The 27,836-nt window shown below is 41.5% G+C and overlaps 1 protein-coding gene across 4 annotated transcripts in view; it reads right to left on the minus strand.

Annotated features, from left to right (window-relative positions):
- The window catches only part of thada (THADA armadillo repeat containing), a 272,868-nt gene that overhangs the window by 158,859 nt on the left and 86,173 nt on the right, over positions 1-27,836 (minus strand). For all 4 annotated transcript variants that reach the window (XM_060925591.1, XM_060925590.1, XM_060925592.1 and 1 more), the window contains 18 exons: positions 27,513-27,649; positions 27,281-27,429; positions 26,743-26,775; positions 25,658-25,706; positions 25,323-25,516; positions 25,103-25,197; positions 24,786-25,009; positions 19,347-20,050; positions 15,834-15,988; positions 14,530-14,685; positions 14,307-14,414; positions 5,232-5,355; positions 3,605-3,750; positions 3,181-3,406; positions 2,887-3,022; positions 2,602-2,738; positions 2,209-2,331; positions 1,818-1,969 (listed from right to left, as the gene is read on the minus strand). In XM_060925591.1, the coding sequence (XP_060781574.1) occupies positions 1,818-1,969; positions 2,209-2,331; positions 2,602-2,738; positions 2,887-3,022; positions 3,181-3,406; positions 3,605-3,750; positions 5,232-5,355; positions 14,307-14,414; positions 14,530-14,685; positions 15,834-15,988; positions 19,347-20,050; positions 24,786-25,009; positions 25,103-25,197; positions 25,323-25,516; positions 25,658-25,706; positions 26,743-26,775; positions 27,281-27,429; positions 27,513-27,649 (3,048 nt within the window). The remainder of the gene's footprint in view (positions 1-1,817; positions 1,970-2,208; positions 2,332-2,601; positions 2,739-2,886; positions 3,023-3,180; positions 3,407-3,604; positions 3,751-5,231; positions 5,356-14,306; positions 14,415-14,529; positions 14,686-15,833; positions 15,989-19,346; positions 20,051-24,785; positions 25,010-25,102; positions 25,198-25,322; positions 25,517-25,657; positions 25,707-26,742; positions 26,776-27,280; positions 27,430-27,512; positions 27,650-27,836) is intronic.

Below are 27,836 nucleotides of genomic sequence, written 5' to 3' on the forward strand. Positions count from 1 at the left end.
AGGGTTCACAAACTTTCACGCACCACTGTAAGAGCATTTCTCTAAGCACAATGCAAGGAAAACTTACAAGTTCGGGACTAAACAGCTGTGTGGCCATAAGAACACCACTTGTTAATGAGGCTAACCGGAAGAAAAGGCTTCATTTTGCTCGGGAGCATAAAGATTGGACTCTGGAGCAATAGAAAAGGGTCATGTGGTCTGATAAGTCCAGATTTACCCTATTCCTGAGTGATGGGCGTGTCAGGGCAAGAAGGGAAACACATGAAGCGATGCACCCATCTTTCATCGTGGCCACTGTATAAGCTTCTGGAGGCAGTGTTATGATCTGGGGTTGCTTCAGTTGGTCAGCTCGAGGCTCAGCAACGTTATGTGGAAATAAAATGAAGTCAGCTGACGACCTGAAAATGTACTGAATGACCGGGTTATCCAATCAATGGACTTTTTTCTTCCATGATGACACGGCCATATTCCAGATCGACAAAGCCAGGACTCCTTGAGCTCAAATTGTGAAAGAGTGATTCAGGAAGCATGAGGAATCATTTTCACACGTGAATTGGCCACCACGGAGTCCTGACCTCAACCCTATTGAAAGTCTTTGGGATGTGCTGGAGAAGACTTTACGGAGTGTTTTGACTCTCCTGTCCTCAATACAAGATCTTGGCGAAGAACTCTGGTCAGAAATAAGCTTTGTGAAGTAACATAAGATTATCCAAACAATGCTGAAGTCGGGCCAATGAAATATTAGTGTGTGCTGATTTTTTTTTTTTGGCCAGGCAGTGTAATTTTAACTCCAATATACTGTGGTACACAGCTAAAATAAGTAACTTTGTCAATGTCCAAATATTTATAGACTTGACTGTATCTAATAATGAAACTATTAAGGCTGAATAATGCGTTATGTCACATTGTCTCATCGATGACGAAAAAAATGATGTAAGGCAAAATATTTTACACACACACACACACACACACTTTGGAAAATGAGAAATCAAGACTGCAGCTGTATCTTCCTTTAAAGGTTTTCATAATGCCCTACTGGGTTCATGTAGTGTTTCTTCCAAATACCAAACATGGTAAAAACGTAAAAAGCTGGAACCCTTTCAAACCTTAACCAAAAAAAAAACCTCACAATTCTGTCATCTGTCTTTTTATGCAATTTATATTTCGATTGGACAATGTGTGCTGTGTCTATCTATATCCACTTTTATAGAGCAAGTTATCTACTTGCTCACATTCATTACACCCATGGCTGTATTTCACATGCACAAGTAGTGCACTTGTGCTTTATTCCAAAAAAAAAAAAAAATTTTCAAAAATAATCTGCAGCCTATTAACAGCAACTAATCAGATGTGGATCATGTCATGTGGATGAGGTCGTCTTCTTTACCCAAGAATATATCTGGCTGCTTATCAGACAACACATGACCTTATCACCACAGATGCAAAAAATAAAAATTTTATATATCTTATCATCTTTGGAAGATGGGGGGATGGGGGGGGAGCCCTGTGATGACCTGGCGACTTGTCCAGGGTGTACCCCGCCTTTCGCCCGTAGTCAGCTGGGATAGGCTCCAGCTTGCCTGCGACCCTGTAGAACAGGATAAAGCAGCTACAGATAATGAGATGAGATGTAGAAGATGGGGGGGTTAGTTCAGTTAGCCTATTTATACCAGCTGCCCCCACTAAGAAGTCCAACAAGCTCCAAAAGATAAGGTTCTTAGAAAGAGTCTTTGTTTGAAATAGTGCTATTCTTATATAATTGCATATAATTACCAGGTGTGTGCGCACGCGCGTGTGCGCTCACTCTGTTTACTAACCTGCTCTTCAGTGATGAGGCCTTTGTACGAGTGTGTATAGAGAGGCATGCTTTGACACAGCTCCCCCAGCAACATAGACACTTCTTTCATACTCCTCCAGCAACACACCAGCACCATCTGAGCAGTGACCCGATAAGCTTCACGTTCAGATCCTACAGAATAAAAACACACAAAACAATATTCCTGAGTTTTCCCCCCCCCCAGCCTTGAGTGTGATGACACACTGACCTCTAAAGGACAAAAGAAGTACTGCAACTACCAACATCAGTATCTGGTTGTGTTTCTGACAGCTGTTATTGTTCCTCTCTTTGACATATGCACCGAGTTTTAGCACAAAGAAGGTAAACCATGTCAGGAACATTGGCATTATCAGGATTAGTTCTGCTTTCACCGTTGCTAGGCGTGCGTAGTTGCTCTTCAGAGGTTGTGTCCAGTTCCCGGGCACTGGTGAAGAAGTCATTGGTGTCTCGAGGCTGGATTTCCTGGAGGATCTTCTGCAGGCCAGATGATGTTTCTGTTGAGAAGGAAAAAAAACAAAGCAAACACAAAGGGCAGAAATAAAAACCTACTTATAATTTCAACTCCTTTATTAGAAGCTACTCAGTGCATCAGTTAGTGAATACAAGTATTATTGAAACGTAATCACGGCAGTAATTATCCAATGAAAAGCTCTTAAGTATTTGTTTATTTAATCTAAACTACGACTTTTTTTGTGGCCAGGCAGTATGTGTCATATAAACAGATTTAATGTGTTTCAGGGTTAGCGTGCATTTGAAATGCGAACCAGAGTCAGTGTCCATCGGGATAAGACCCTCAGGGGAGGAGCTCTGGATGACAGGTGAAACCACATCGGACATCCTGTAGCACAGAGCAATGAGGTCTGACACAACCTGGCTCCATTCAGCCTGCAGCTGGAGAGATCTACACACACACCATTTCAATTAAAGAGATTGACACAAAAAAACCGTGTAGCCTATTACAGAAGCGTATTATAGAATTGTACAATGTTCAGTAAGAGGGGAATGATTAGCATGTGGCTAATTTGGCCTAAATAAGCATGCTACTCTACCCAGTGCTGAGCTGCTGCAGGGCTGCAGTGATGCAGTGAGCTCTGCCGTATAAGGGACAGGAAGCAGCAGCTATGAGCAGGGAAGTCTCAGCCTGAGCAACTTCAGCCTTCAGACACGTCATCAAGAAGCGCACCACTAAAACGGTAAACGTTACAAAAATCCTCATCCTCAAAATTATAGCATGATCTGCCTTTTGCAAAAAAGAAACAGAATAAAAAGAAGCACATCAAAAACACCTGCATCTACAGTTAAGTGTTGCTGTATGAAGGACAGCCAGACAGACTTTAGTATACCTGCAAGTGTGTTCTTCTCCAAAATGGAGACCTCAGGAGCCTGGGTAAAGTCTGGTAGCTGTAGAGGGACACTTTTCTCGTGGGCACAGTGGAGCAACGCCTGCTGGAGAGCTTCCTGGTGCATCAGCAGATTGAGCAAGTGGGCAGCTGTGACACTGTTGAAGGGCTTGGTACTGGTGCTGAGGTCCACAGCAGCCTGGAGCACACACTGCAGCCTCGTCGGCTCCTGAGCAGCAGCACGTGCAGGAGAAACATTTAAAAAAAAAAAAATCATACACACACACTGCACTGAGCAAAGCCTAGGACAATAAAATGTGACCTGTTGAAATATTAAGATGTCATGCTGTAACATTACCTCTTACTATATGAGACATTAATATCGTTCAGCTAAAGTCACCAGCCAGATGGTCGATTCTCAACAAACCTGTAAGCCCACTGTTTTGGAAGGCAGTTTTTGCAGCAGTGCACAAGCCAGCTGTTTCACCTCCAGGAAGTTGCTGGACAGACAGTAGAGGACAGCCTGTGCATGTGGAACAGTCACACAGCATCCCAGAGCAAAGCTTTCTGGGTCTGTTACACAGAGAGAAAAAGGTATACAAGTGGCCTGGCAGCTTTTATTTACACGAGTCTTTACCTTGAACTGCTCTACTTATTCACTCTGGATTTGAGTGTAACATATTAGACAGGAGTATCAATTTGCAAACTTCTGTGCACTATGTGCACGTTCACGTACTTTGTTCACGAGGATGTGCGTATATTTATGCACACCCCTGAGCATGCTGATGCAGGAACCCATACACGTAGAAGAAAAAAAAAAAAAAAAAAAAAAGTGTAATACATAGGAAGACTCTTCTCTCAAGACTGGGACTATGGTATGAGGAGGCATTAGTGCACATGACATGGGTAGCTTGTACATCTGGGAAGGCATCATTAATGCTGAATGATAAACACGTTTTAGAGCAATATGCTGCCATCCAAATCTTTTTCAGGGAAGGCCTTCCTTCTTTCAGCAAGACAATGCCAAACTGCTTTCTACACATATTAAAACTGCATGGCTCTGTAGTAACAGTTCAAAAGCCAGCATCTGTGATGGTATGAAGGTGCATTAGTGCACATGACATGGGTAGCTTGTACATCTAGGAAGGTGCCATTAATGCTGAATGATCTGCACACACACACACACACACACACACACACACACACACACACACGTTTCCAAGCAATATGCTGTCATACAATGTCAAACTGCATTCTGCACATGTTAAAACTGTATGGTTCCATAGTAAGAGTCTGGGTGCTAAACTGGCCTGCCTGAAGTCCAGCCCTGTCTCCCATTGAAATCGTTTGGCGCATTATGAAGCGAAAAATATGACAAAGGAGACCCCGAACTGTTGAGCAACTGAAATTGTAGATCAGGCAAAAATGGGACAAAATTTGTCTTTCAAAACTACAGCAGTTGGTCTCCTCATTTCCCAAACATTTACAATGTTGTCAAAAGTAGAGGTGATGCAACACAGTGGTAAACATGCCCCTGTCCCAACATTTTTGAAACGTTGCTGACATCAAATTCAAAATGAGTGTATATTTTTCAAAAAAAAAAAAAAAAAAAAAAAAACACAACTCAGTTTCAACTTTTGATATGCTGTCTTTGTACTTTTTTCAATGAAATTACAGGGTTACCATCACATTCTGTTTGTATTTATATTTTACACCAGTGTCTCAAGTTTTTTGTAACTGGGGTTGAATTTAGTCTAAATCTGTCATGCTACTTAGGCAGACAGGTGCTGGGGTGTGCAGTGACAACTCTAAAGGCACTGTGAGTAATGTGAACAGCTCTTCACTCAACAAACTGCAGGACAGACCCACAGTGCTTAAAATGGAATGGTGTAAAATGTAAAAGGAAATGTATTTTATTTAAAATAGCCTCGATTATCATTATTCCTTTAAATCGCAAATCCAGGTTTAATTACTGAAATGAATTTGGTCTATGTGCTGAAAGAAAATAAAGACGAGTGACATGTGGTTTATCAGTGGAGAAGCCCGAGCAGTACCCATGCTGAAGGAGAAATGATCAGCCACCAGTCCCAGCAGCTGCAGAGTCACCAAACAACTGGAGAAAGAGGCTCCTGGCTGCAGCACCTGGAATAAACTCTCACAGAACCAGCAGAGGAACTCCTGAGAAGACAGACAAACACACACACACACACACACACACACACCCTTCTCTTAAGGCACCAAGCTGGGTTACAGGAATAAGCTCCACAAACCAGTACAGTGGTGCTTGAAAGTTTGTGAACCCTTTAGAATTTTCTATATTTCTGCATAAATATGACCTAAAACATCATCAGAGTTTCACACAAGTCCTAAAAGTAGATAAAGAGAACCCAGTTAAACAAATGAGACAAAAATATTATACTTGGTCATTTATTTATTGAGGAAAATGATCCAATATTACATATCTGTGAGTGGCAAAAGTACGTGAACCTTTGCTTTCAGTATCTGGTGTGACCCCCTTCTGCAGCAATAACTGCAACTAAACGTTTCCGATAACTGTTGATCAGTCCTGCACACTGGCTTGGAGGAATTTTAGCCCATTCCTCCATACAGAACAGCTTCAACTCTGGGATGTTGGTGGCTTTCCTCACATGAACTGCTCGCTTCAGGTCCTTCCACAACATTTCGATTGGATTAAGGTCAGGACTTTGACTTGGCCATTCCAAAACATTCACTTTATTCTTCTTTAACCATTCTTTGGTAGAATGACTTGTGTGCTTAGGGTCGTTGTCTTGCTGCATGACCCACCTTCTCTTGAGATTCAGTTCATGGACAGATGTCCTGACATTTTCCTTTAGAATTCGCTGGTATAATTTAGAATTCATTGTTCCATCAATGATGGCAAGCCGTCCTGGCCCAGATGCAGCAAAACAGGCCCAAACCATGATACTACCACCATCATGTTTCACAGATGGGATAAGGATTTTATGCTGGAATGCAGTGTTTTCCTTCCTCCAAACATAACGCTTCTCATTTAAACCAAAAAGTTTTATTTTGGTCTCATCCGTCCACAAAACATTTTTCCAATAGCCTTCTGGCTTGTCCACATGATCTTTAGCAAACTGCAAACGAGCAGCAATGTTCTTTTTGGAAAGCAGTGGCTTTCTCTCCTTGCAACCCTGCCATGCACACCATTGTTGTTCAGTGTTCTCCTGATGGTGGACTCATGAACACTGACATTAGCCAATGTGAGAGAGGCCTTCAGTTGCTTAGAAGTTACCCTGGGGTCCTTTGTGACTTCGCTGACTATTACACGCCTTGCTCTTGGAGTGATCTTTGCTGGTCGACCACTCCTGGGGAGGGTAACAATGGTCTTGAATTTACTTCATTTGTACACAATCTGTCTGACTGTGGATTGGTAGAGTCCAAACTCTTTAGAGATGGTTTTGTAACCTTTTCCAGCCTGATGAGCATCAACAACGCTTTTTCTGAGGTCCTCAGAAATCTCCTTTGTTCGTGCCATGATACACTTCCACAAACATGTGTTGTGAAGATCAGACTTTGATAGATCCCTGTTCTTTAAATAAAACAGGGTGCCCACTCACACCTGATTGTCATCCCACTGATTGAAAACACCTGACTCTAATTTCACCTTCAAATTAACTGCTAATCCTAGAGGTTCACATACTTTTGCCACTCATGGATATGTAATATTGGATCATTTTCCTCAATAAATAAATGAGCAAGTCTAATATTTTCCGTCTCATTTGTTTAACTGGGTTCTCTTTATCTACTTTTAGAACTTGTGTGAAAATCTGATGATGTTTTAGGTCATATTTATTCAGAAATATAGAAAATTCTAAAGGGTTCACAAACTTTCAAGCACCACTGTAGTTTCATATTCCTTATTATAAACCTGTGATAACTAACTTCTAAACAAATCTACTCCGATTATCTTATTGATCAAAATCAAATAAATATAGAAAGCTCAGCATCCAGAAACTCGCGAACCCCAGAATGCAACATCCTCTCACCTCCAGAAACAAAGAATCTTCCCTCCACTATTATTTAGACTTTTCATTCCACCACCCCACCAATCTCATGGTCTTCTTCCCTGCTCCAAAGCTTCCCTGGATTAATTAATAAAGTTCATGCTTTTTTACATACATAATGCTGTATAAAATGTACACACACACACACACCTCAGAGCATCTTAATAAAACATTATTAAGGAATAGGTACACTGTATGATATAGTAAGGAATAATGAGAAATTAACATGCGACCATATTCTGTGCTATGTATAAAATGTTGAGCAGGCCGAGGTGAATTTTGGATCGAGATGGCATAAGTGTGTGAATGTATGTTTGCGTGGTGCCCTGGGATAACTCATGACGCATCTGGAGCGCATTTCTGCCTCACACCCAGTGTCTCCAGAGTCAATGTACCCAGTATAAATCGGTTAGTGTGTGAAAAAATCAACATCGGTAGGTGTTTAATTAGGTGTGTAACAATATATTGTGCGATAAATCACGACACAAATTTGACGATTCAAATCAATTTAACAACAAGAGTGCTCTGAGAGCACAACATCCCCCACTGGCAACTATGCCACAACTCTGGTAAAATGCAACTGAACAAAATTGCAATATGCGTCTTACCAACATACAATATAACAAAGAATCCTGCCAAGTTTCGTGAAATTCCTCCAAAAACTGAGAGGAGTTGATTTCAGAAGGTGAGCACCCTTCCTGGGACGGATGAACATCACCACGATATAATCCCCCTTCGGGCCTTTCGGCCGGCGGGGGATAAAATTTATGAGGGAAGTTGATTTCAGAAAGCAAGCACACCTTGATAAAATTGCCAAAGTACAAGTTTGTTAACAATCAAGGGCATAACTCGGGTAAAATTTGCCCAAATTAAACGAAATTTCAATATGCGTATAACTATCATATAACAAAGCTTTTTGCCAAGTTTGGTGAAATTCGTCCACAAATTGTGAGGGGAGTTGATTTCAGAAGAATGTACACCCTCATGAAATTGTCAAAGTACAAGTTATTTAATCAAGGGTCAAAACTCTGGGAACATTTTCACAAACGAAATTAAATCGCAATATGCGCATTACCGTCATATAACAAGGCGTTTTGCCAAGCTTCGAGAAATTTGTCCAAAATTTGTGACAGGAGTTGATGTCAGAAGGCAAGCGCACCTTCATGAAATTGTGAAAGAACAAGGTTGATAATCAAGGGCTGTAACTCTGGTAAAATGCAACCAAATTGAACAAAATAACAATACGTGTACTACCAACATACAACAATGCCTTTTACCAGGTTTCGTGAAATTCCTCCACAAATTATGAGAGGAGTTGATTTCAGAAGGAAAAACACACTCATGAAATTATCAAATTATAATTTTGTTAAAGCAAGGGCTGTAACTCTGGTAAAATGTGACCGAATTTAATGAGATTACAATATGTGTATTAGCGGCATATAATAAAGAATCCTGCCAAGTTTCATGAAATTCCTCCAAAAATTCTGAGAGGAGTTGATTTCAGAAGTTGAGCACTCTTCCCAGGACGGATGGACGGACATCGCCACAACATAATCCCCCTTTGAGCCTTTTGGCCAGTGGGGGATAAAAAATGATCATCAGGCTGTGTAATCTCTTATTTGATCCTAATTGTTTAGACAGCAAAGGATGCAGTAAGACATACACTGTGTGCACAATTATTAGGCAAGTTGTATTCCTGATGATTAATTTTATCGTTGAACAAATACAGTGCTCTCAGTCAATCCAAATTGTTAATAAACCTAAAACCAGAATGATTAACAAAGGAAAGGGGAGTTTTGGCCTTCTCAGGGGAATATATAAGTGTGCAGAATTATTAGGCAACATTTAGTGTGCAGAATTATTATGCAACTAAATGAAAAGCTTAAAGTTTCCCATCTCACTTGTTTATTTTAATTTTCAGTGTAACAAATAAACAACTCAGAATTAACAAATAAACACTTCTAGCATTTCAAAAATATTCAGTGACCAATATAGCCACCCTTCTTTTCAATAACTGCCATGAGCCTTCCATCCAGTCTGTTAGTTTTTTGATTTGTTGACGATCAACTTTTTGTGCAGGAGCAACCATGGCCTCCCAAATGCTATTCAGAGTGGTGTATTGTCTTCCCTCGCTGTAAATCTCATGCTTAAGAAGGGGCCACAAGTACTCAATAGGGTTTAAGTCAGGTGAGGAAGGGGGCCATGTCATTACTTTGTCATCTTTAAGGCCTTTGTGGGCTCGCCAAGCAGTGGAGTACTTGGGTGCATGTGATGGTGCATTGTTCTGCATAACAATCATGGCCTTCTTGAATGATGCAGACTTCTTCCCATACCACTGCTTGAAGAATGTATCTTTTAGAAACTGGCAGTAGGTTTGGAAGTTGATGTTAAGTCCATCTTCAACCTGAAATGGTCAAACTAGCTCATCCTTAATAATAGCAGCCCATGCCATTACCCCTCCACCACCTTGCTGGTGTCTGAGTCAAAGTGCCCTGTGTCCATTAGTTATCCAGCTATGGGCCCATCCATCTGGTCTATCCAGAGTCACTCTCATTTCATCCGTCCATAAAACCTTTGGAAAATCTGTCTTCAGATATTTCTTGGCCCAATCTTGACATTTCAACTTGTGAGTCTTGTGGTCGTGTTTCAGCCTTCCTTACCTTGGCCATGTCTCTGAGCACCGAACACCTTGTCCTTCTGGACACTCCAGGTCGGTTTCAGTTCTAGAATATTGTGGCACTGGAGGATAATGGGTTCCTGGTAGCTTCATGTTTAATCCTTCTCAAGTCTTTTGCGGTTAATTTGTGTCTTTTCTTCTCCACACATTTTTTGCGACCCTGTTGACTATTTGCAACAAAACGTTTGATTGTTCTGTGCTCACATTTCTATAGCTTAGCTATTTCAAGAGTGCTGCATCCCTCTGATAGGCATTTTACAATTTGTCTTTTCAGTGTCTGTTAAATCTCTTTTTTGGCCCATTTTGCCTGAGATAAAGAAGCTGCCTAATAATTATGCACACCTTAATATAGGGTATTAATTACTTTAGGGCACACCCTCCCTCATTACACAAATAAATACAACCTGAGAATGCTTAAATCCAATTAGCATTCAAGTGTATCTAGCTTGCGGTTGGAAAACATGCATAGAAATAATGGTAGGGTCAGAGTACTCACTTGCCTAATAATTGTGCACACAGTGTAATAGGGGGAATGTACACGGCTTCACCGAAAGCAGAAGTAACACAGCTCTAATGCTGTGAAAATAAAAAACGGATTTAAAATGAGAAACAGCTGTTGTGAGATTGTCTGTACAAATAGATTTAACAAGAAATTGGAGCCATCTTTTTACAGAGTGCTGAAAGCTAAAGAGTAGCAAATGAAGGTCGTACAAATGTTCATAAATGTTGAAGGAAAGGTCGATTTGTTACATAAATTTCATTTTAATAAAAGGAATATTTTAGTTAACGGGTCATTATATTTTATTCCAACCTTTACAAATGTGGGTAAATAATTACTGTTGCTTATTAAGAAACTTAAACAAAAGGTTTCTATTTTAATTTAACAAAACAAATATTTAAGTTGATGAAGAATAGGAAAATAAAAATGCTGCATTCTTTTGGTAATAAAATTCTTTTTGTCCCTAAAAAACATCATGGGAAAAAAATTGGATCATGAACCAAACATCGTGAATCGAATCAAAACGTGAACTGGAAATCTAGAATTAAGCCAACTACACATTCCCCTCCAGAGCCAGCTTGGAGATAGAAATCTATACTTACTGCATAAACAAAACTTAAGTGGTTGGACAAAAACACCCTTAAACATTTCGTTTTGTGAATGTCGTAAAAGTAAACTGGAAAATCACATTAAATTATTACATTGGGTAGCATATGATCAAGATTTTATACCCGCCCAGATGGATGGGCATTTCAAACGGTGGCTCTTTAAAGGCATCACAACGTACTGTCTTATTTCTGATAAAGGGAGACTAGACTGTTTTCAAAAACTTAGACAACTACAACTTAGAAAATCAATACTTCTTCAGATACCTTCAAGTTAGAGCTCATTTTAACAGCGATATAAAAACGGAGGGATGCAACTCTGATTTAATTAACATTTTGATTGATGCATACAAATCTAAACTAAACCAGAAATTGATTACCAGAATCTACTCCTGTTTACAGTCATACAATGGGTTTTCCACTCCATGTTAAATCCAACTGGGAAAAAGAAGCAAAAATAACCATTTCAGAAGATGAATGGCTAAACATTTGTAAAACTCAAATGAGCACTTCAAGTTCTGGTCATTGGAGGGAATTTACATGGAAAAATATAATTCAATTTATCATCACTCCAAAAATTAAACAACTTCAGAAAGGCCAGCCTAGTTATGGACGGTGCTGGAGTGTGTGTGGAAACTCTCAGGCGGATCATTTCCATGTTTTCTGGGACTGTCCAATTATACAATCTTACTGGCAGGATGTAGTGGAGGAAATAAAATCAGTAGTAGGCTTTGAGATTAAACACGATTTTTGCACAATTTATCTTGGTAATATCTCCCCCACTATATTTGGTTAAAATAACGTTAGCAGCCAGTAAAGAAAGCTATTACAAGAAGGTGGCTAACAAAAGAGTCCCCATCAAAAGAGGAGTGGATTGGAATTGTAAAAGAAATATATGACATGGAAAAGCTGACTTTTCCTTGAACCTGTGCATGGACAAATTTACTACATACTGGAGGAAATGGACAGTTCACCTTGAATGAGTGGCCCCTCATGACAACAGGATGTCTCATCTCATCTCGTTATCTGTAGCCGCTTTATCCTGTTCTACAGGGTCGCAGGCAAGCTGGAGCCTATCCCAGCTGACTATGGGCGAAAGGCGGGGTACACCCTGGACAAGTCGCCAGGTCATCGCAGGGCTGACACATAGACACAGACAACCATTCACACTCACATTCACACCTACGGTCAATTTAGAGTCACCAGTTAACCTAACCTGCATGTCTTTGGACTGTGGGGGAAACCGGAGCACCCGGAGGAAACCCACACACACACAACAGGATGTAATTAATAATAATAATAATAATAATAATAATAATAATAATAAAGAAGAAGAAACCTTTGTCACATGCACACTTCAAGCACAGTGAAATTCATCCTCTGCATTTAACCCATCTGAAGCAGTGAACACACGCGCGCACACACACCCAGAGCAGTGGGCAGCCACACCAGAGCGCCCGGGGAGCAGTCAGGGGTCAGGTACCTCGCTCAAGGGCACCTCAGCCCAAGGCCACCCCACGTTAACCTAACTGCATGTCTTTGGACTGTGGGGGGAAACCGGAGCACCCGGAGGAAACCCACGCAGACATGGGTAGAACATGCAAACTCCACACAGAAAGGCCCTCGCCGGCCACGGGGCTCAAACCCGGAACCTTCTTGCTGTGAGGTGACCATGCTAACCACTACACCACCATACTGCCCAATAATAATAAATAAATAAATAAATAAATAAATAAAGTAGTACCTATGTAACTAATTGTGTTTTGGGTTTTTTTGTGTGTGTAACATGCCCTTAATGCCCTATTCGATGTACCCTCTCAATATTTATTGCACACTTATATGAGAAGGCTTCTGCTCTGTCTCGATGTGGAGAAAAGAATATGGACAAGTGGAACAAAAAGGACTGAAAGATTTCTAAACACTGGATCTAGCCCTCTCTCTTAATATGTACACATATATGTCATTGTGATTCATCTACCCCCTGCTTATTTTCTATTCCCCATCTGTGCCTTTTTCTTACACTTTTTTTTTCTTTCTTTGTACACTGTAAAATAAATGACTCCCATACATGTCAACCTATACGGAATGTCCGTATTTTATACGGATTTGATTCAATAAACGTAGTATACGGGCGTATAAATAAAGTTATACGGATTCTTTAAAAAAAACTTCAATATTTATTTAGAGCTATAATCAATTCCCACGACAGCCAGTAAAGAGTCTTATGAAATTGCGCGTTGTGGTAGCAAGACTTCGTTCCACTTTTGATCATGCGCACACCGCATTGCGAGAATCCCGCCAACCCGGAAGTCATAGACATATAAACAGACGCCGCCTTCTGCGTAGAATCATACGTCATCCTCGCCGCCAAATTGGATGTGGCAAAGTGGCGATTCTGAGAATAAAGATGCCTCATTCATGTGCTGCGTTTAACTGTACCAAGAGGTTTACCGTCCAAACGAGATCACATGGGATTACCTTTCACAGGTGAGACTGGAAAAATACTTTTCATTGTATTTGGTCATTATAACGTAATTTTACGAACAGATTTTTCTGACTTTGTGGCTAATACGAAGTCTCGCGCATAATAGCCGCTCGGTGAAACCTGTCTCCAAACAACGAAGTATTTCCTTCGTAACTACGCTGATAACACTTTGTGTTTTTGTCAAACATTGGAGCTTTGTATTCATTCTGAAGGTTTATTGTTATTAATATTGAATAAAAAGTAACTGGGATATATCATTGTTAATTATCATTCAAATTTTAGGCAAATTATTTTAATTTGCATCTTATACAGATTTTATAAGGGAAATAAGGATTTTGGAGGTTGGTTATACAGGTTTGATTGACCAAAGGTTGACATGTATGGACTCCATAAAAATAAAGTAAAAAAAAAAAACAAATCGTGAACTGGGTGAATCGTTACACGTTTAACTCATCACCGAATGCAAGTAATTTTCCTATGCAATATTGACAATTTCTGGACTTGAGTCATCAATTCTGAATATGGACTTCAATCTTCAAAAACACCATCAATGCTGTCATGCCAGACACACTCAGGTCACTCAGCACATCATCATGTCATATCACTGCTGTGCTGAGAATGATTTACCACCCAAATGACATTTGCTTTGCCTAGCAACAGACGGCTTAGAGTCAAAAACCGTACGCCTACAGAATAACATAAGTGGCTAAACTTGATAAAATGAACATGGCCCCATGGTGGGTGTATTAAACTCGGTCTATTCGCACTCGTTGCTGGTCTACTGATCTTTCTCCTATAAAGAATGAGACTGTACCTGGTACGTGCTGAGAATGTGCTGGTCTCTCGCTTTCTGCTGCTCATCTTTCTCTTGTGCCAACCTCTTCTGCAAGGACTGAGTACTCTCCTTCATCCTACACAGGAGCTGCCCGCACAACACAAAGCACAGAATGATTTTTAGCAGCCTAGCTGTCTTGCCACATTACACTTGTTCTACAAAAGTGGGCACAGAGCAAAGCACATCCGCATGTGTTCCAGACCTTCTTGAACAGGCTGGCTGTCTGCTGTCTGACTCCAGGTAACTGGCTGTTCAAGTTGCCGGGCAGGAAGTGGCGGATCAGTTCCATTTCCTGCGTGGAGAAGGTCTCTGTGCTGCGATGGCTCTCGCACACCAATCCGAGGGCGTCCATACGCACCTACGCATATGCACATATAGACCCCTTTCACATGATGTCACCGCGCCGCGAGATTTTGTTAGGCGCCATATTGGAAGACCAAGTACATGCACTCACAATATAAAACAAAGTACGAGCGAGAGTAAAGTGACACGATGGATGATAATTCTGGTTATGTGAGTACATTACCAGCTGCAGAAAGGGCACGGTATGTGGAGAAACTGGCTGTGATTGATGGGTTTGACCCATATGATAAGACTCGCGGCAAGGGAGAATGGAAACATAAGGAGGACCGGACACCAATTCTGCCATCTGTTTGCTACCCAGACATTGTAAACTATTTGTTGTTTACACCCAGTGCCTACACTCAGTGTTCGAACTATGCCGATATTTTCGGGGGGGGTGGGGGGGTGTCCCTTTTTTTCCCTGGGGGGGCGCTTGCACTTGTCTCGGAGCGCAGATCTCCAAACACATGAGAAGCCTATCTTACGCACATATCACGCGGACTCCACACCTCCACACACGCATCGCGTCTGAAGTCATAACTCATCAGGGGAAATCGTGTCCGCATTGGCATGTTCAAAAAACAACCTCACGTCAACAATGATACCACATGCAAGAAAAAAAAGAAAAAAAAAAGTCAGGCTACTCAACAACCAACCTGGCAGCAGCGAGCAAGCCCCAAACCATACTAAATTATTATTATTATTAAATTGTAGAAGTCTGGGAGGCTTGCTCCTCATACAGTTATCAACTTGGGGCCAATTTAGCATGTTTTAAATCTGAATTTCTTGCGTTTGCTTACCTCAAAGTGTCCGCAGATCATGCACAGACTTATCCATTATATCCACAGTTTTTTGCCAAGTCTCACACAGGTTTCTTTCAAGTCTACTGTTGGGCCAATAAATCATAAATAAAACAGCTCAGATTTGTTTGTTTAAGTCGTTTGCCACTCCACTTTATTCTCGTGGGTTCACATACCGCTGCCGTTATTTCCCCCTAATCACGAGTTTGTTGGTCTTCCAAAATGGCGCAGGGTCTGTTTACTTCCGGTTTCGGGTGACGTCAGTGAAAGGAGTCTATAGTTTCTTCACACTAAAGAAACAGTTTCTAAAATCACTTTGCAACTTAGAATAAAGAAAGATCATAGAATATAGACTTGGGCTCACCTGGTCATGTTTGTGCACCAGAGCTTGCTTTATAAGTGGGAGAGGTACCATCGTACCCCATAGTTGCTCATCAGCAGGTCTGAGGACTCCCTGAGCTCGGGCAGCACGCAGACACGTCATCAATGCACCCAGCGCTCCTCTGCTACCCACAGAGCCTAAAAACCCACAGCCACAACACAAAGGTTAGAAGAAGGTGGGCATAGACATTAGGGTGCATCAGTTGCCCTCACTTTCATAAAATCTGATGCATTTTTGTTCGGGTGTTCTTTTTCACCAATAAAGACATCCTGTAAAATTTTTTGACCATATTCAAAAGTCTAATGGTGGCACCATGAGGTTCATTTTTTGCCAAAAACGCTTATGTTTTCGCGTAAGGTTTGAATCACAATGTTGGACTCCATTTATTGATTTCTTGTGAGCCAGAGATCATGTTAAGAACCTTTGCAAGGGATTGAGAAGCATTAATGTGATTCATAATACATTTGTATTGTTTAAAAGTAGTTCAACAATGATTCAGTGAACAGCTAAAACTCAAACTGTGCTTGATAATATATTTAGAATATGTACTAAAAATGTGTATCTATCTAAGATATTTGGTATACTCTATAAGGTGCCATAATGTTTCATGAAAAGTGATCGAAATTTTGTCATAAAAGTCATAAAATAGCAGCCTTTTCCATAACTTTGAGCTCCTGGTGCCACCATTAAACTTTTGAATTTTGTCAAAAATATTTCACCCAGTGTGTTTTCTTACCAAAAGGAACATAAAAACAAAAATGCATCATGATCGGAGGAACTTTTCATTTTTAGGGGGCAACTGATGCACCCTAATAGACATCTGTAATTACTTATGGCTGCAGATGTCACTGTCGTGTCATTTTGTATACTGCTCGTCTTACACACACAAGTACTTTCAGTCATACAGATGAAAGTGGAGCAAAGGAAAAAAACCTGAAATGGGGGGGGGGGGGGGCGTCCCCCGAAAATATTTTAATAACATAACACGCAAAACCCTGCATTCTAGTGCATTTTAGTACTTATTTTCACTAAAACAAGTTATAACTTTTAAGCCTTTTTCTTTCATGTACATTAATGATTAACATGTCAAAAATATCAAAGTTAATTCCCCTAGTTAATGAGTAATTTTCAGGAGTGCATTTAGAAAACGCGGTGATTTTCCTGCTACACGGTTCATTACTTTGAAAAAAAAAAAAAAATCAGACAGTTAAAGGTAAACTCAGCAAAATCCCAAAACAGTGCTGTTAAAAAGTAAAGGTCTGTTAGAGTTTCTAAAGCTTTCAGGTTTCAATGTTGGGGACATTGAGCCTCGTTTATCAGTCTTTTAGTAGAGTTGGGCGTTTGCAGAAGCTAAAGTGAACTAAACATTTCCAATTCATGTTTATGCGAGTTGAAGCCAATTGTTTACATTAGTTCGTATTGCCTGTAAATTTAAACACACCAATGAATACCAAATTTCTCATATAAATCAGGGGCGTAGGGTGTGTGTGTGTGTGTGTGTGTGTGTGTGTGTGTGTGTGTGTGTGTGTGTCACACACTGACTGGCAGCCTGAGTACATTATGTAACAAAAAATAATTACCATTGCTAGTTTTAGGCAGCTTAGAAACCAGCTCTTCCATTATTGCTGTTTCTTCCACGTTTTCTTGATGTTGTGTTCTAGAAACGGCACTAAAACTTAGCTTCGAAACCACAAAATGCAACTTTGATTGGGGGGGGGGGGGGGGGACGACACACGCACACCTCTCTTCACGTTGAAAGAAGGAGGAAAATTTTGCTTGTTTTGACATGGCGAATTATTAACAAGAGAAAATACTCGTAATTCGCAACTAAAAAGACTGCAGCTACACTGGCAGCTTGAACATGCTTTCTAGCGCGATTGTGTTGCGCAGAACGGTGTCAGTCCTGCACGCCTTAGCACGTGCACCTGAAGGCGCGCCTTGGGCGCACGCGCCTAATGAGCTCCGGCACACGTGCCATTAACAAAGAACACCTATCTTTAATCAATGAACTATGTTTGGGCTATTTAAGGACAGCGTCCATGCAAGGACGATGCGAAGTATTACGCCACGTCTAGGAACGCGAAAAATCCGAAAAATAAATTTCTCCATTCGGAAAACCGGAGATTTTCAAGAGTTGTCAAATATCCGGATTTCTGGGTCATTAGCGGAAAAAAACCGGAGGAAAATCTAAAAATCCGGAATTCCAGGATATTCCGGAACACTTTCATTACTACAGTCAACTGATCTCAAGGCAGGATCTGGAGAGCCCAAAGGGTCATTGAAAAACACTGCAGGACTGATATTTTCTCTTCCTTTTTTAAAATACTGACAATTACAATCCACCAATTTCAAGATATTTATTTTGAATTATAATAGCTATTATATATATATATATATATATATATATATATATATATATATAAATAGCTAAATAGTTATTACCCTTAAAAGTGCACCATTTAACTGGTTTTTAAATTGAACTGGTTTAATCCAAACCTCACTAACTCAAACAAGCAGGCTTATAAATAATGTCAACTTAGATGGACATTGTGTGTTCTTTCAAACATTTTGGCAATGAAAAGCTCTGTGGCTGCAATAAATAAAAAAAATATTAGTAGGCATACGAACAAATCAAATTTATGATTTGACTCGAATTACAATATTAGGGTTATGATCTGATTTTCCTACGATATTTTTGAAAAAGAAAACATCTATTTTCCGATTCTTCATCAACTTAAATGTTCATTTTGTTAAATAAAAAAAAAAAAAAAAAAACACCCCACACACTTTTGTTTCATTGTATTAATAACCAAGTAATAATTATTTACCCAGATTTTTAAAAGGTTGGAGTAAAATATAATGGTCTATTAACAAAAACATACCTTTTATTAAACATGAAAAAAGTTCGTAACGTAATCCTTTTTTAATAAACTTATGAACATTTATACTTCCTTCGTGCACTTCTCGTCTATTCAGTTTTGGCAGTATGTCAACTGCACAAAAGCTCAGTTTTGTGCGTTTTTGTGGGATTAGAGCTGTGTTACTTCCATCTCGGGTGAAGTCACATGCTTTCCTGCTGTTGTACATTATTATGTCCTCTCCTGTCTAAACAATGTAATTGCAACGAGGAAAAACAGATTACGCAGCCTGATAGTCATCGTGGTTCATTTATTTCATCTATTCAAATAGTCATAAATTCATATCGCAATTCATCAATCACACAAAATGCCGTTACAAGCAGCACCCACTTCTGAATAGTGAGCCTAATGTTTGGATAGTGGGATTACGTTCGGAGGAAGCCTGTGAAACATATTTTAAAGTAAAAATGGCTGTAAAAAGTTTATCAATCCCTGCATTACAAAGCGCGGCATAACTAAACCCATTTTATCATCTTGCAGGTTGCATCATGTTCCTTAAAAGGCATGCATGTAATTACATCTTATTGCAAACGCCTATACAGATAATATTACAAAGAAAATAAAGTTGTCCTCTCACCATCTGAGCTGGAAGACATGTCCTGCAGGGCCTTCACCATGCACTCTAAACTAGCAGGGTTACAGCGCAACAATTTGGGCAGAAAGTAATCCAGAATATATGTGGTCTGCTCCAGCCTGGCTGTACATAGCACCTCAAGCAGCGGGATCACCCATGTCTTGTGCCAGTCATCCATCCAGCCATGGTCATCCCTGAACCGGGCACACAGCTGGGCCTTGTGACTCACAAACAGCCTCTCCAACAGTTCACTGGAGTACGTTGCCAGCGTCTGATCCCCCATGAGAGCTAGCAGCCTGGAAGGCAGACTGGCATCAAGCTTAAGAAGATACTCAGCACCTAAGTGCTCGGCCAGACACGCCAGTGAGCCATACTTGCCCTTCATATGCCAGTCCAGTGCCAGCATGCTGTGGGTCAGCTGGATAACGTAAGGGTCAGAGGTCGGGTCAGAGGCAGGGTCACCGCAGTGCTGATGGAGCAGGAGGAGGTTTCGGAAGAGGATGCGGGTTTGGTGACGAACACCATCCAATGGGTGCTCCCAGTGGGCATAAACGTGGCGGAGGAGGCGTGAGGGGAGCAGGCACTCGCCATGGAGTGATTGGCACAGGAGAGAAGGTCGAGGTTCAGCCTGGAGGCAGTCAAAAGCAGCACTGCTCCACAGAGATAATACTCGAGAGACCACCATTGCAGTGCTCGACTCCTTCACTCTACATGAAAGACACATCATGTACAGTTCCTGTCAACATTTTCGACAAATCTAATTATAATGCAGCATGTTCAACTGAAAGATACATTTTTTTAAGGATAAAATAAGCTACATGGTCAAAAGTACATGGACACCTGACCATCACACCCAAATGTGCTTGCTGAACATCCCATTCCAGATTTAGACTTCCTTCTGCTGCGGTAATAACCTCCACTCTTCTGGGAAGGCTTTCCACTAGATTTTGGAGCATGGCTGGGGAGGCCTGGGGTGCCATCTGCTTTTCAATTCATCCCAAATGTGCTCAGGGCTCTGTGCAGACCACGAGTTCTTCCACAAACCTTGGCAAACAAACCCTGTGTCCAAAATCGCCCCCTACTCACCATATAGGGCACTATATAGTGGCGACGCCATTTTGTAGTGCTGTCCGAAACCTTAGTGAGGATTATTTACACCCTATATGGTGCACTCAAAGTATCCCACAATGCATCACAAAAAGTAGTGTACAACCGATGGTCACTAACCAAAGCAATATATCCCATCATGCATTGCGGTCGCGCTGAGAGAAATCAAAAGTCTCAAATTTGATTTAATAAAAGGCAGCGGCAAAGAACAACGTATTCGGCCTTGATTTAAAAGAACTGAAAGATGCAGGTACTTTGTATTAATTAATGTGGGAAATACGCTCGGTATAATATGGATTTATCACAAAAATACATGCATGTATTTATTATTTTGAAAACCCACCAGCCGCCTGATCTGGCACGTTTTAATTGTGCGACAGTAATGACGTAAATACCAGCGCGACGGACTAGTGTCCGAAAGCGTTTTTTCATTTTACCAATGAGCTCACTATATAGTCCTCTACAACCCCGATTCCAAAAAAGTTGGGACAATAGTACAAATTGTAAATAAAAACGGAATGCAATGATGTGGAAGTTTCAAAGTTCCATATTTTATTCAGAATAGAACATAGATGACATAGCAAATGTTTAAACTGAGAAAATGTATCATTTAAAGAGAAAAATTAGGTGATTTTAAATTTCATGACAACACCACATCTCAAAAAAGTTGGGACAAGGCCATGTTTACCACTGTGAGACATCCCCTTTTCTCTTTACAACAGTCTGTAAACGTCTGGGGACTGAGGAGACAAGTTGCTCAAGTTTAGGGATAGGAATGTTAACCCATTCTTGTCTAATGTAGGATTCTAGTTGCTCAACTGTCTTAGGTCTTTTTTGTCGTATCTTCCGTTTTATGATGCGCCAAATGTTTTCTATGGGTGAAAGATCTGGACTGCAGGCTGGCCAGTTCAGTACCCGGACCCTTCTTCTACGCAGCCATGATGCTGTAATTGATGCAGTATGTGGTTTGGCATTGTCATGTTGGAAAATGCAAGGTCTTCCCTGAAAGAGACGTCGTCTGGATGGGAGCATATGTTGCTCTAGAACCTGGATATACCTTTCAGCATTGATGGTGTCTTTCCAGATGTGTAAGCTGCCCATGCCACACGCACTAATGCAACCCCATACCATCAGAGATGCAGGCTTCTGAACTGAGCGCTGATAACAACTTGGGTCGTCCTTCTCCTCTTTAGTCCGAATGACACGGCGTCCCTGATTTCCATAAAGAACTTCACATTTTGATTCGTCTGACCACCGAACAGTTTTCCACTTTGCCACAGTCCATTTTAAATGAGCCTTGGCCCAGAGAAGACGTCTGCGCTTCTGGATCATGTTTAGATACGGCTTCTTCTTTGAACTATAGAGTTTTAGCTGGCAACGGCGGATGGCACGGTGAATTGTGTTCACAGATAATGTTCTCTGGAAATATTCCTGAGCCCATTTTGTGATTTCCAATACAGAAGCATGCCTGTATGTGATGCAGTGCCGTCTAAGGGCCCGAAGATCACGGGCACCCAGTATGGTTTTCCGGCCTTGACCCTTATGCACAGAGATTCTTCCAGATTCTCTGAATCTTTTGATGATATTATGCACTGTAGATGATGATATGTTCAAACTCTTTACAATTTTACACTGCCGAACTCCTTTCTGATATTGCTCCACTATTTGTCGGTGCAGAATTAGGGGGATTGGTGATCCTCTTCCCATCTTTACTTCCGAGAGCCGCTGCCACTCCAAGATGCTCTTTTTATACCCAGTCATGTTAATGACCTATTGCCAATTGACCTAATGAGTTGCAATTTGGTCCTCCAGCTGTTCCTTTTTTGTACCTTTAACTTTTCCAGCCTCTTATTGCCCCTGTCCCAACTTTTTTGAGATGTGTTGCTGTCATGAAATTTCAAATGAGCCAATATTTGGCATGAAATTTCAAAATGTCTCACTTTCGACATGTGATATGTTGTCTATGTTCTATTGTGAATACAATATCAGTTTTTGAGATTTGTAAATTATTGCATTCCGTTTTTATTTACAATTTGTACTCTGTCCCAACTTTTTTGGAATCGGGGTTGTATATAGCAAGTCCCTTTATAGGGAGTAGGGAACGAGCGAGCGATTTCAGACATGTCTTCATGGACCTTGCTTTGTGCACAGGGGAATTGTCATTTTGGAAGAGGTCTGAATTTCTCAGTTCCAGTGAAGGGAAATTATAATGCTACAGCATACAGAGACATCCTATACAACTGTATGCTTCCAACGTTACGGGCGGCATGGTGGTGTAGTGGTTAGCACGATCGCCTCACAGCAAGAAGGTTCTGGGTTCGAACCCAGCGGCCGGCGAGGGCCTTTCTGTGTGGAGTTTGCATGTTCTCCCCGTGTCTGCGTGGGTTTCCTCCGGGTGCTCCGGTTTCCCCCACAGTCCAAAGACATGCGGTTAGGTTAATATGGGACGGCCTTGGGCTGAAGTGCCCTTGAGCGAGGCACCCAACTCCCACCTGCTCCCCAGGCGCTCTTAGCATGGCTGCCCACTGCTCTGGGTATGTGTGTGTGCTCATTGCTCACGTGTGTGCATGTGTGTGTGTTCACTGCTTCAGATGGGTTAAATGCAGAGAGGAAATTTCACAAGTGTGTGATGAATAAAGTTGTGCTTTCTTTCTTTCAACAGCCTGGGGAAGAACCACATGTGGGTGTGATTTTTAGGTGTCAATCTTTTTAGCATATAGGTGAGCTGTAACAGCAGCAGCAGATAAATGCTTGCTCAGCTTTGACTTTACAATTTCCCTTTTTTTTTTTTTTTAAAACGGGAGCGCATATGAGATTAACAAAAACACTGGCATTATTCTGACAACTAAATCAAGTGACATTTTATAACACCAAATTGTTAAATTAAACCAAATTTGAATCAATGTAATAATTACCACCAGGGCTATTCAAGCAGCAATAAATTGACAAATATACTAGAGACTCCTTTAAGATGGCTATTTGAACGCTTGCCACCTTCACGTTTATTTATATATAAATTCTATTTGTTTATAAATTATTCATATTACGCTTGAAACAAAGGAAGAAAAAAAAGCCATCACTTTCATCAGTCCACATTTTAAGAGAAGAAAAAGAAGCCTTTATTCGTCACATGCACACTTCAAGCACAGTGAAATTCATCCTCTGCATTTAACCCATCTGAAGCAGTGAACACACGCGCGCACACACACACCCAGAGCAGTGGGCAGCCACACCAGAGCGCCCGGGGAGCAGTCAGGAGTTCGGTACCTTGCTCAAGGGCACCTCAGCCCAAGGCCGCCCCACGTTAACCTAACTGCATGTCTTTGGACTGTGGGGGAAACCGGAGCACCTGGAGGAAACCCACGCAGATATGGGGAGAACATGCAAACTCCACACAGAAAGGTCCTCGCCGGCCGCTGGGCTCGAACCCGGAACCTTCTTGCTAACCACTACACCACCGTGTCGCCCAGGTTTTATGTCCCCAGGTTTGTTTTTTTCCAGACATCTGTCTGCAAGGGCATTTTATTCTTCTCAGACAATGCAATTATATTTGCAAAAACATGACAAAAAAGAAAAAAAAAAAAAACCTGTTAATTCATGTGCTAGGACTGAATGTTGTGATGGTCATAAATAATGATAAAAATTGAGGCAATTATACAATAATATCAGCACACAGCTAATGTATGTATAGATGAACTGAGAATGAAGATTTCACTTCGACTTGTATTAAGGTTGGCTAAGCAGGGCCAGCTTTAAGGCCAATTTATGCTGACAACGCAGTCCTCGCAGATGGTGTCGCAGATGGCGTCTGCATAGCCCCCCCCCCCCTTCACAGACGCTCTGCGCGCACCTCCCAAAAATTGTGACCACCACAGAAGCCTCGCAGGCAGCGTCGCAGACAAGAGGGCTCTGATTGGTCCACTCTACATCCGCTGTACACGCACTTCCGCTTCCCTACTTTCCCGGTTTGGTTTGTTTTCACGACCGGCATTTTTAAAAACAAGAGCGAAGATGGAGCAGCACAAAGAGGGGTTGATCGAGGAAGTGAGGAAGTACGGACATCTATACGACTCCAGTTCTAGTCATTATAAGTAACCGGAGGATAAACACTCCACTAACCACACCCACCAACTACTCCTAGCGATTTCGTGACTTCGCGCCCCCTTGCGTTGTGGCGGTGAATAACATCGCGCACGCCTATTACTCCCCGCTCAACGATAAATTACAACTGTCTGCGAAAAGCTGTCTGCAAAAGCCTTGTCGCAAGAGCGTGCAGAGGCCCTTAGTCTTGCTAACACACAGATTCCCATAATGCAAACGTGTTTGGACATTCACCTTGCATCAAGAGACAGGATCACATCAGGAATGAGGAGGAGCAGTTTCTCATCTTGTAAGCTCAGTGTCCTTCCTCTCCAGTTGAGCATGGCCAGAGCTCCATGGCTCAGATACAGAACCAGTGCAGCAGGCCTGCTGTTTACATACAGCCCCGCACAGCTGTCTTTCAGCCACTGGGGGGCAGTGTCTCCTTCCTGTTGTGTGCACTGCAACAGGCCTGCCACCTTGAATGTGCATATTGCAATTAATATGTGACGAATTGAAGGCCCACACTTCCGTCTTTAGCAAGTATTGCACAATGGAAAAATACCACTCACCGTCACGGTTACACAGTCTCCATTTCCCATGACAGACTTTATCAACAACACCACAGCCATCCCAGCTGTGCTTTGCACTGCCTGAACAAACTCCTCTGGATAAAGAGAGAGAGCGATGAAGGTTTAAAAAAAAAAGCTTTAATAACCTGGAATACTTATCTTAGATATATAATAAAGTAAAATTGTTAATGTCATATCAATACTATTTCCTCGAACCTACCATCAGTGAGAATTTGTGTATAACACTGCAGGAGTCCGCTGAACGCTAGCTGTAGAGCGCTGCTGCCTGATGTCTCCAGCTGGGCAGCACTGATCGGCTCCTGGGATCTCTGAACCACCAACATGGAGGCTTTGACCACAGCCAGACAGCTGTGCATGAGCTGGGCCTGGGCTACATGACGACCAGCCAGACCTCTACATAAACACAGAGGGAGAAAAAACAAAAACACCCTGTATATACATCTACATAAAGTATCCCACTAGATGGTGCATTAGCAAACAGGACTGGTTGGTGGTCACACAAGCAAGGGTTTAATACTGACATCACAGGTTTACCTGTTTTGCTCTAGGTATTCACTCACAGCCTTCTGGAAGAATTGGAGTACTACAAAGAAAAAACACGAGACATGAATCAGTTGAAATCGACATGACTGAAAACGGTTTCTTAAAATTGCCAATATACACCATGTGACCAAACTAAACAAGAGTGCTCCGAGAGCACAATACTAGGCCATAACGCTGGTAAAATGCGACTGAACTGAATGACACTGCAACATGTGTATTACCGACATATAACTAAGAATCCTGCCAAGTTTTGTGAAATTCCTCCAAAAACTGTGAGAGGAATTGATTTCAGAAGGTGAGCACTCTTCCCGGGATGGATGGACGGACGGACGGACATCGCCACGACATAATCCCCTTCGGGCCTTTCGGCCAGCAGGGGATAATAAAAATTGAAGGAAGTTGATTTCAGAAACCAAGCACACCTTGATGAAATTGCCAAAGTTTGTTAATAATCAAGAGCGTAACTCTGGTAAAATTTGCCCAAATTAAACGAAATTTCAATCTGCATATAACGGTCATATAACAAAGCTTTTTGCCAAGTTTGGTGAAATTCCTCCACAAATTGTGAGAGGAGTTGATTTCAGAAGAATGCATACCCTCATGAAATTGTCAAAGTACAAGTTATTTAATCAAGGGTCAAAACTCTGGGAAAATTTTCACAAACGAAATTAAATCGCAATATGCGCATTACCGTCATATAACAAGGCGCTTTGCCAAACTTCGAGAAATTCATCCAAAAATTGTGACAGGAGTTGATGTCAGGAAGGCAAGCACACCTTCATGAAATTGTCAAAGTATATATATTTTTTTTAATCAAGGGCTGTAATTCTGGTAAAATGTGACCGAATTGAACAAAATAACAATATGCGTACGTACTACAGACATATACAATGCCGCTTGTCAAGTTTCATGAAATTCCTCCAAAAATTGTGAGAGGAGTTGATTTCAGAAGGTGAGTATCCTTCCCGGGATGGATGTCGCCACGACATAATGCCCCTTCGGGCCTTTCGGCCAGCGGGGATAAAAATAAAAGGATTTTTTTTCTGTCCGAAAGGAATTTTTAAAGGAATACCAACCTTCTGTTATTAAGCGATGAACACATTTCTCTCCTGTGGAACAGATAGAGCAAAATTAAAAAAAAAAAAAAAGCTGTTGATAAAACACAAATTGTGGTGCCAATACGGCCATCAATAAAATACAAAAGAGAAAAACCCTAATGTTTGCCATCTGTGTTGGTAGACAAGCAGAGATTTCCCCCAGATGTGCAACAAGAAACTAAGAAAATATCAGTGTTTAAGGACTACTTCATCAAAAGCAGCTCCATTTTTTTGAATTGACCAAAGACCTCTAGTCCATCCTGCTTGTCTTCTCCTGGCTTGCAAGGATTCGCATAGATAAAGTCGGCACAAAGTGAAAATACCCAAACCAGAAGCAAGTGTGTCTTTCACGTCCTGCAGCTCCCCCCCCCGTCAGTGAATTAGCTATTCTGCTGAGTGAATTGTGTGTGTTTTTGGTCTGACCACTGCTTTAGATGAAAAAAACAGAAACGTGTCATTTCCAGGAGTCACCGTAGCAAGCGGTCAAACTGTAAATGTTACAGCTAAAGTGACATACCAGTGGGGAAAGAATCCAGACAGGAAGTGATGCAGTCTGTGAGATGGGTGCAATGCTCAGAGTTCAGTGAGGACAAGGACGCAGACAAACGCTCAGACAGACAGCACACAGCTTTCTCTTGGAGCCAGTCAGGAACACTACCCAAGGCACTGCAGAGACGGGGGGGGTAAGAAGTTATGTAATGTAGGGGTGTGTGCGTGCGCATGCGTATAGAAGGGAAAAGGACACCTACCTGGCCACAGCCCTCCTCAGTGGATTCTTAGCCTGCAGTGTGGAGGTGTATATGACTGCCAGAGTGTCCAAGCAGGTGAGGAGTAAAGGATCTGGTGAAGACTCCGTCTTAGTCACATGTTCCAGCATGGAGCCTGCCTGCAAGGTCACAGCACACACCTACAGTGTAATTCTACTCACTCAACAGTTCATCATTGGTGTTTGTACTACCCATAGTCCATCTGTTCCAATATGCAATGTGTGTCCAAATCAAGTGTACCAGTCTGACCCACAGCACCATGGCAGTGCCAACACCTGCTCAGTGGTGGTTGATTCCCAATGATTC

The sequence above is a fragment of the Neoarius graeffei genome, chromosome 7 (assembly GCF_027579695.1).
Source record: "Neoarius graeffei isolate fNeoGra1 chromosome 7, fNeoGra1.pri, whole genome shotgun sequence".
NCBI classification, from domain to species: domain Eukaryota; kingdom Metazoa; phylum Chordata; class Actinopteri; order Siluriformes; family Ariidae; genus Neoarius; species Neoarius graeffei.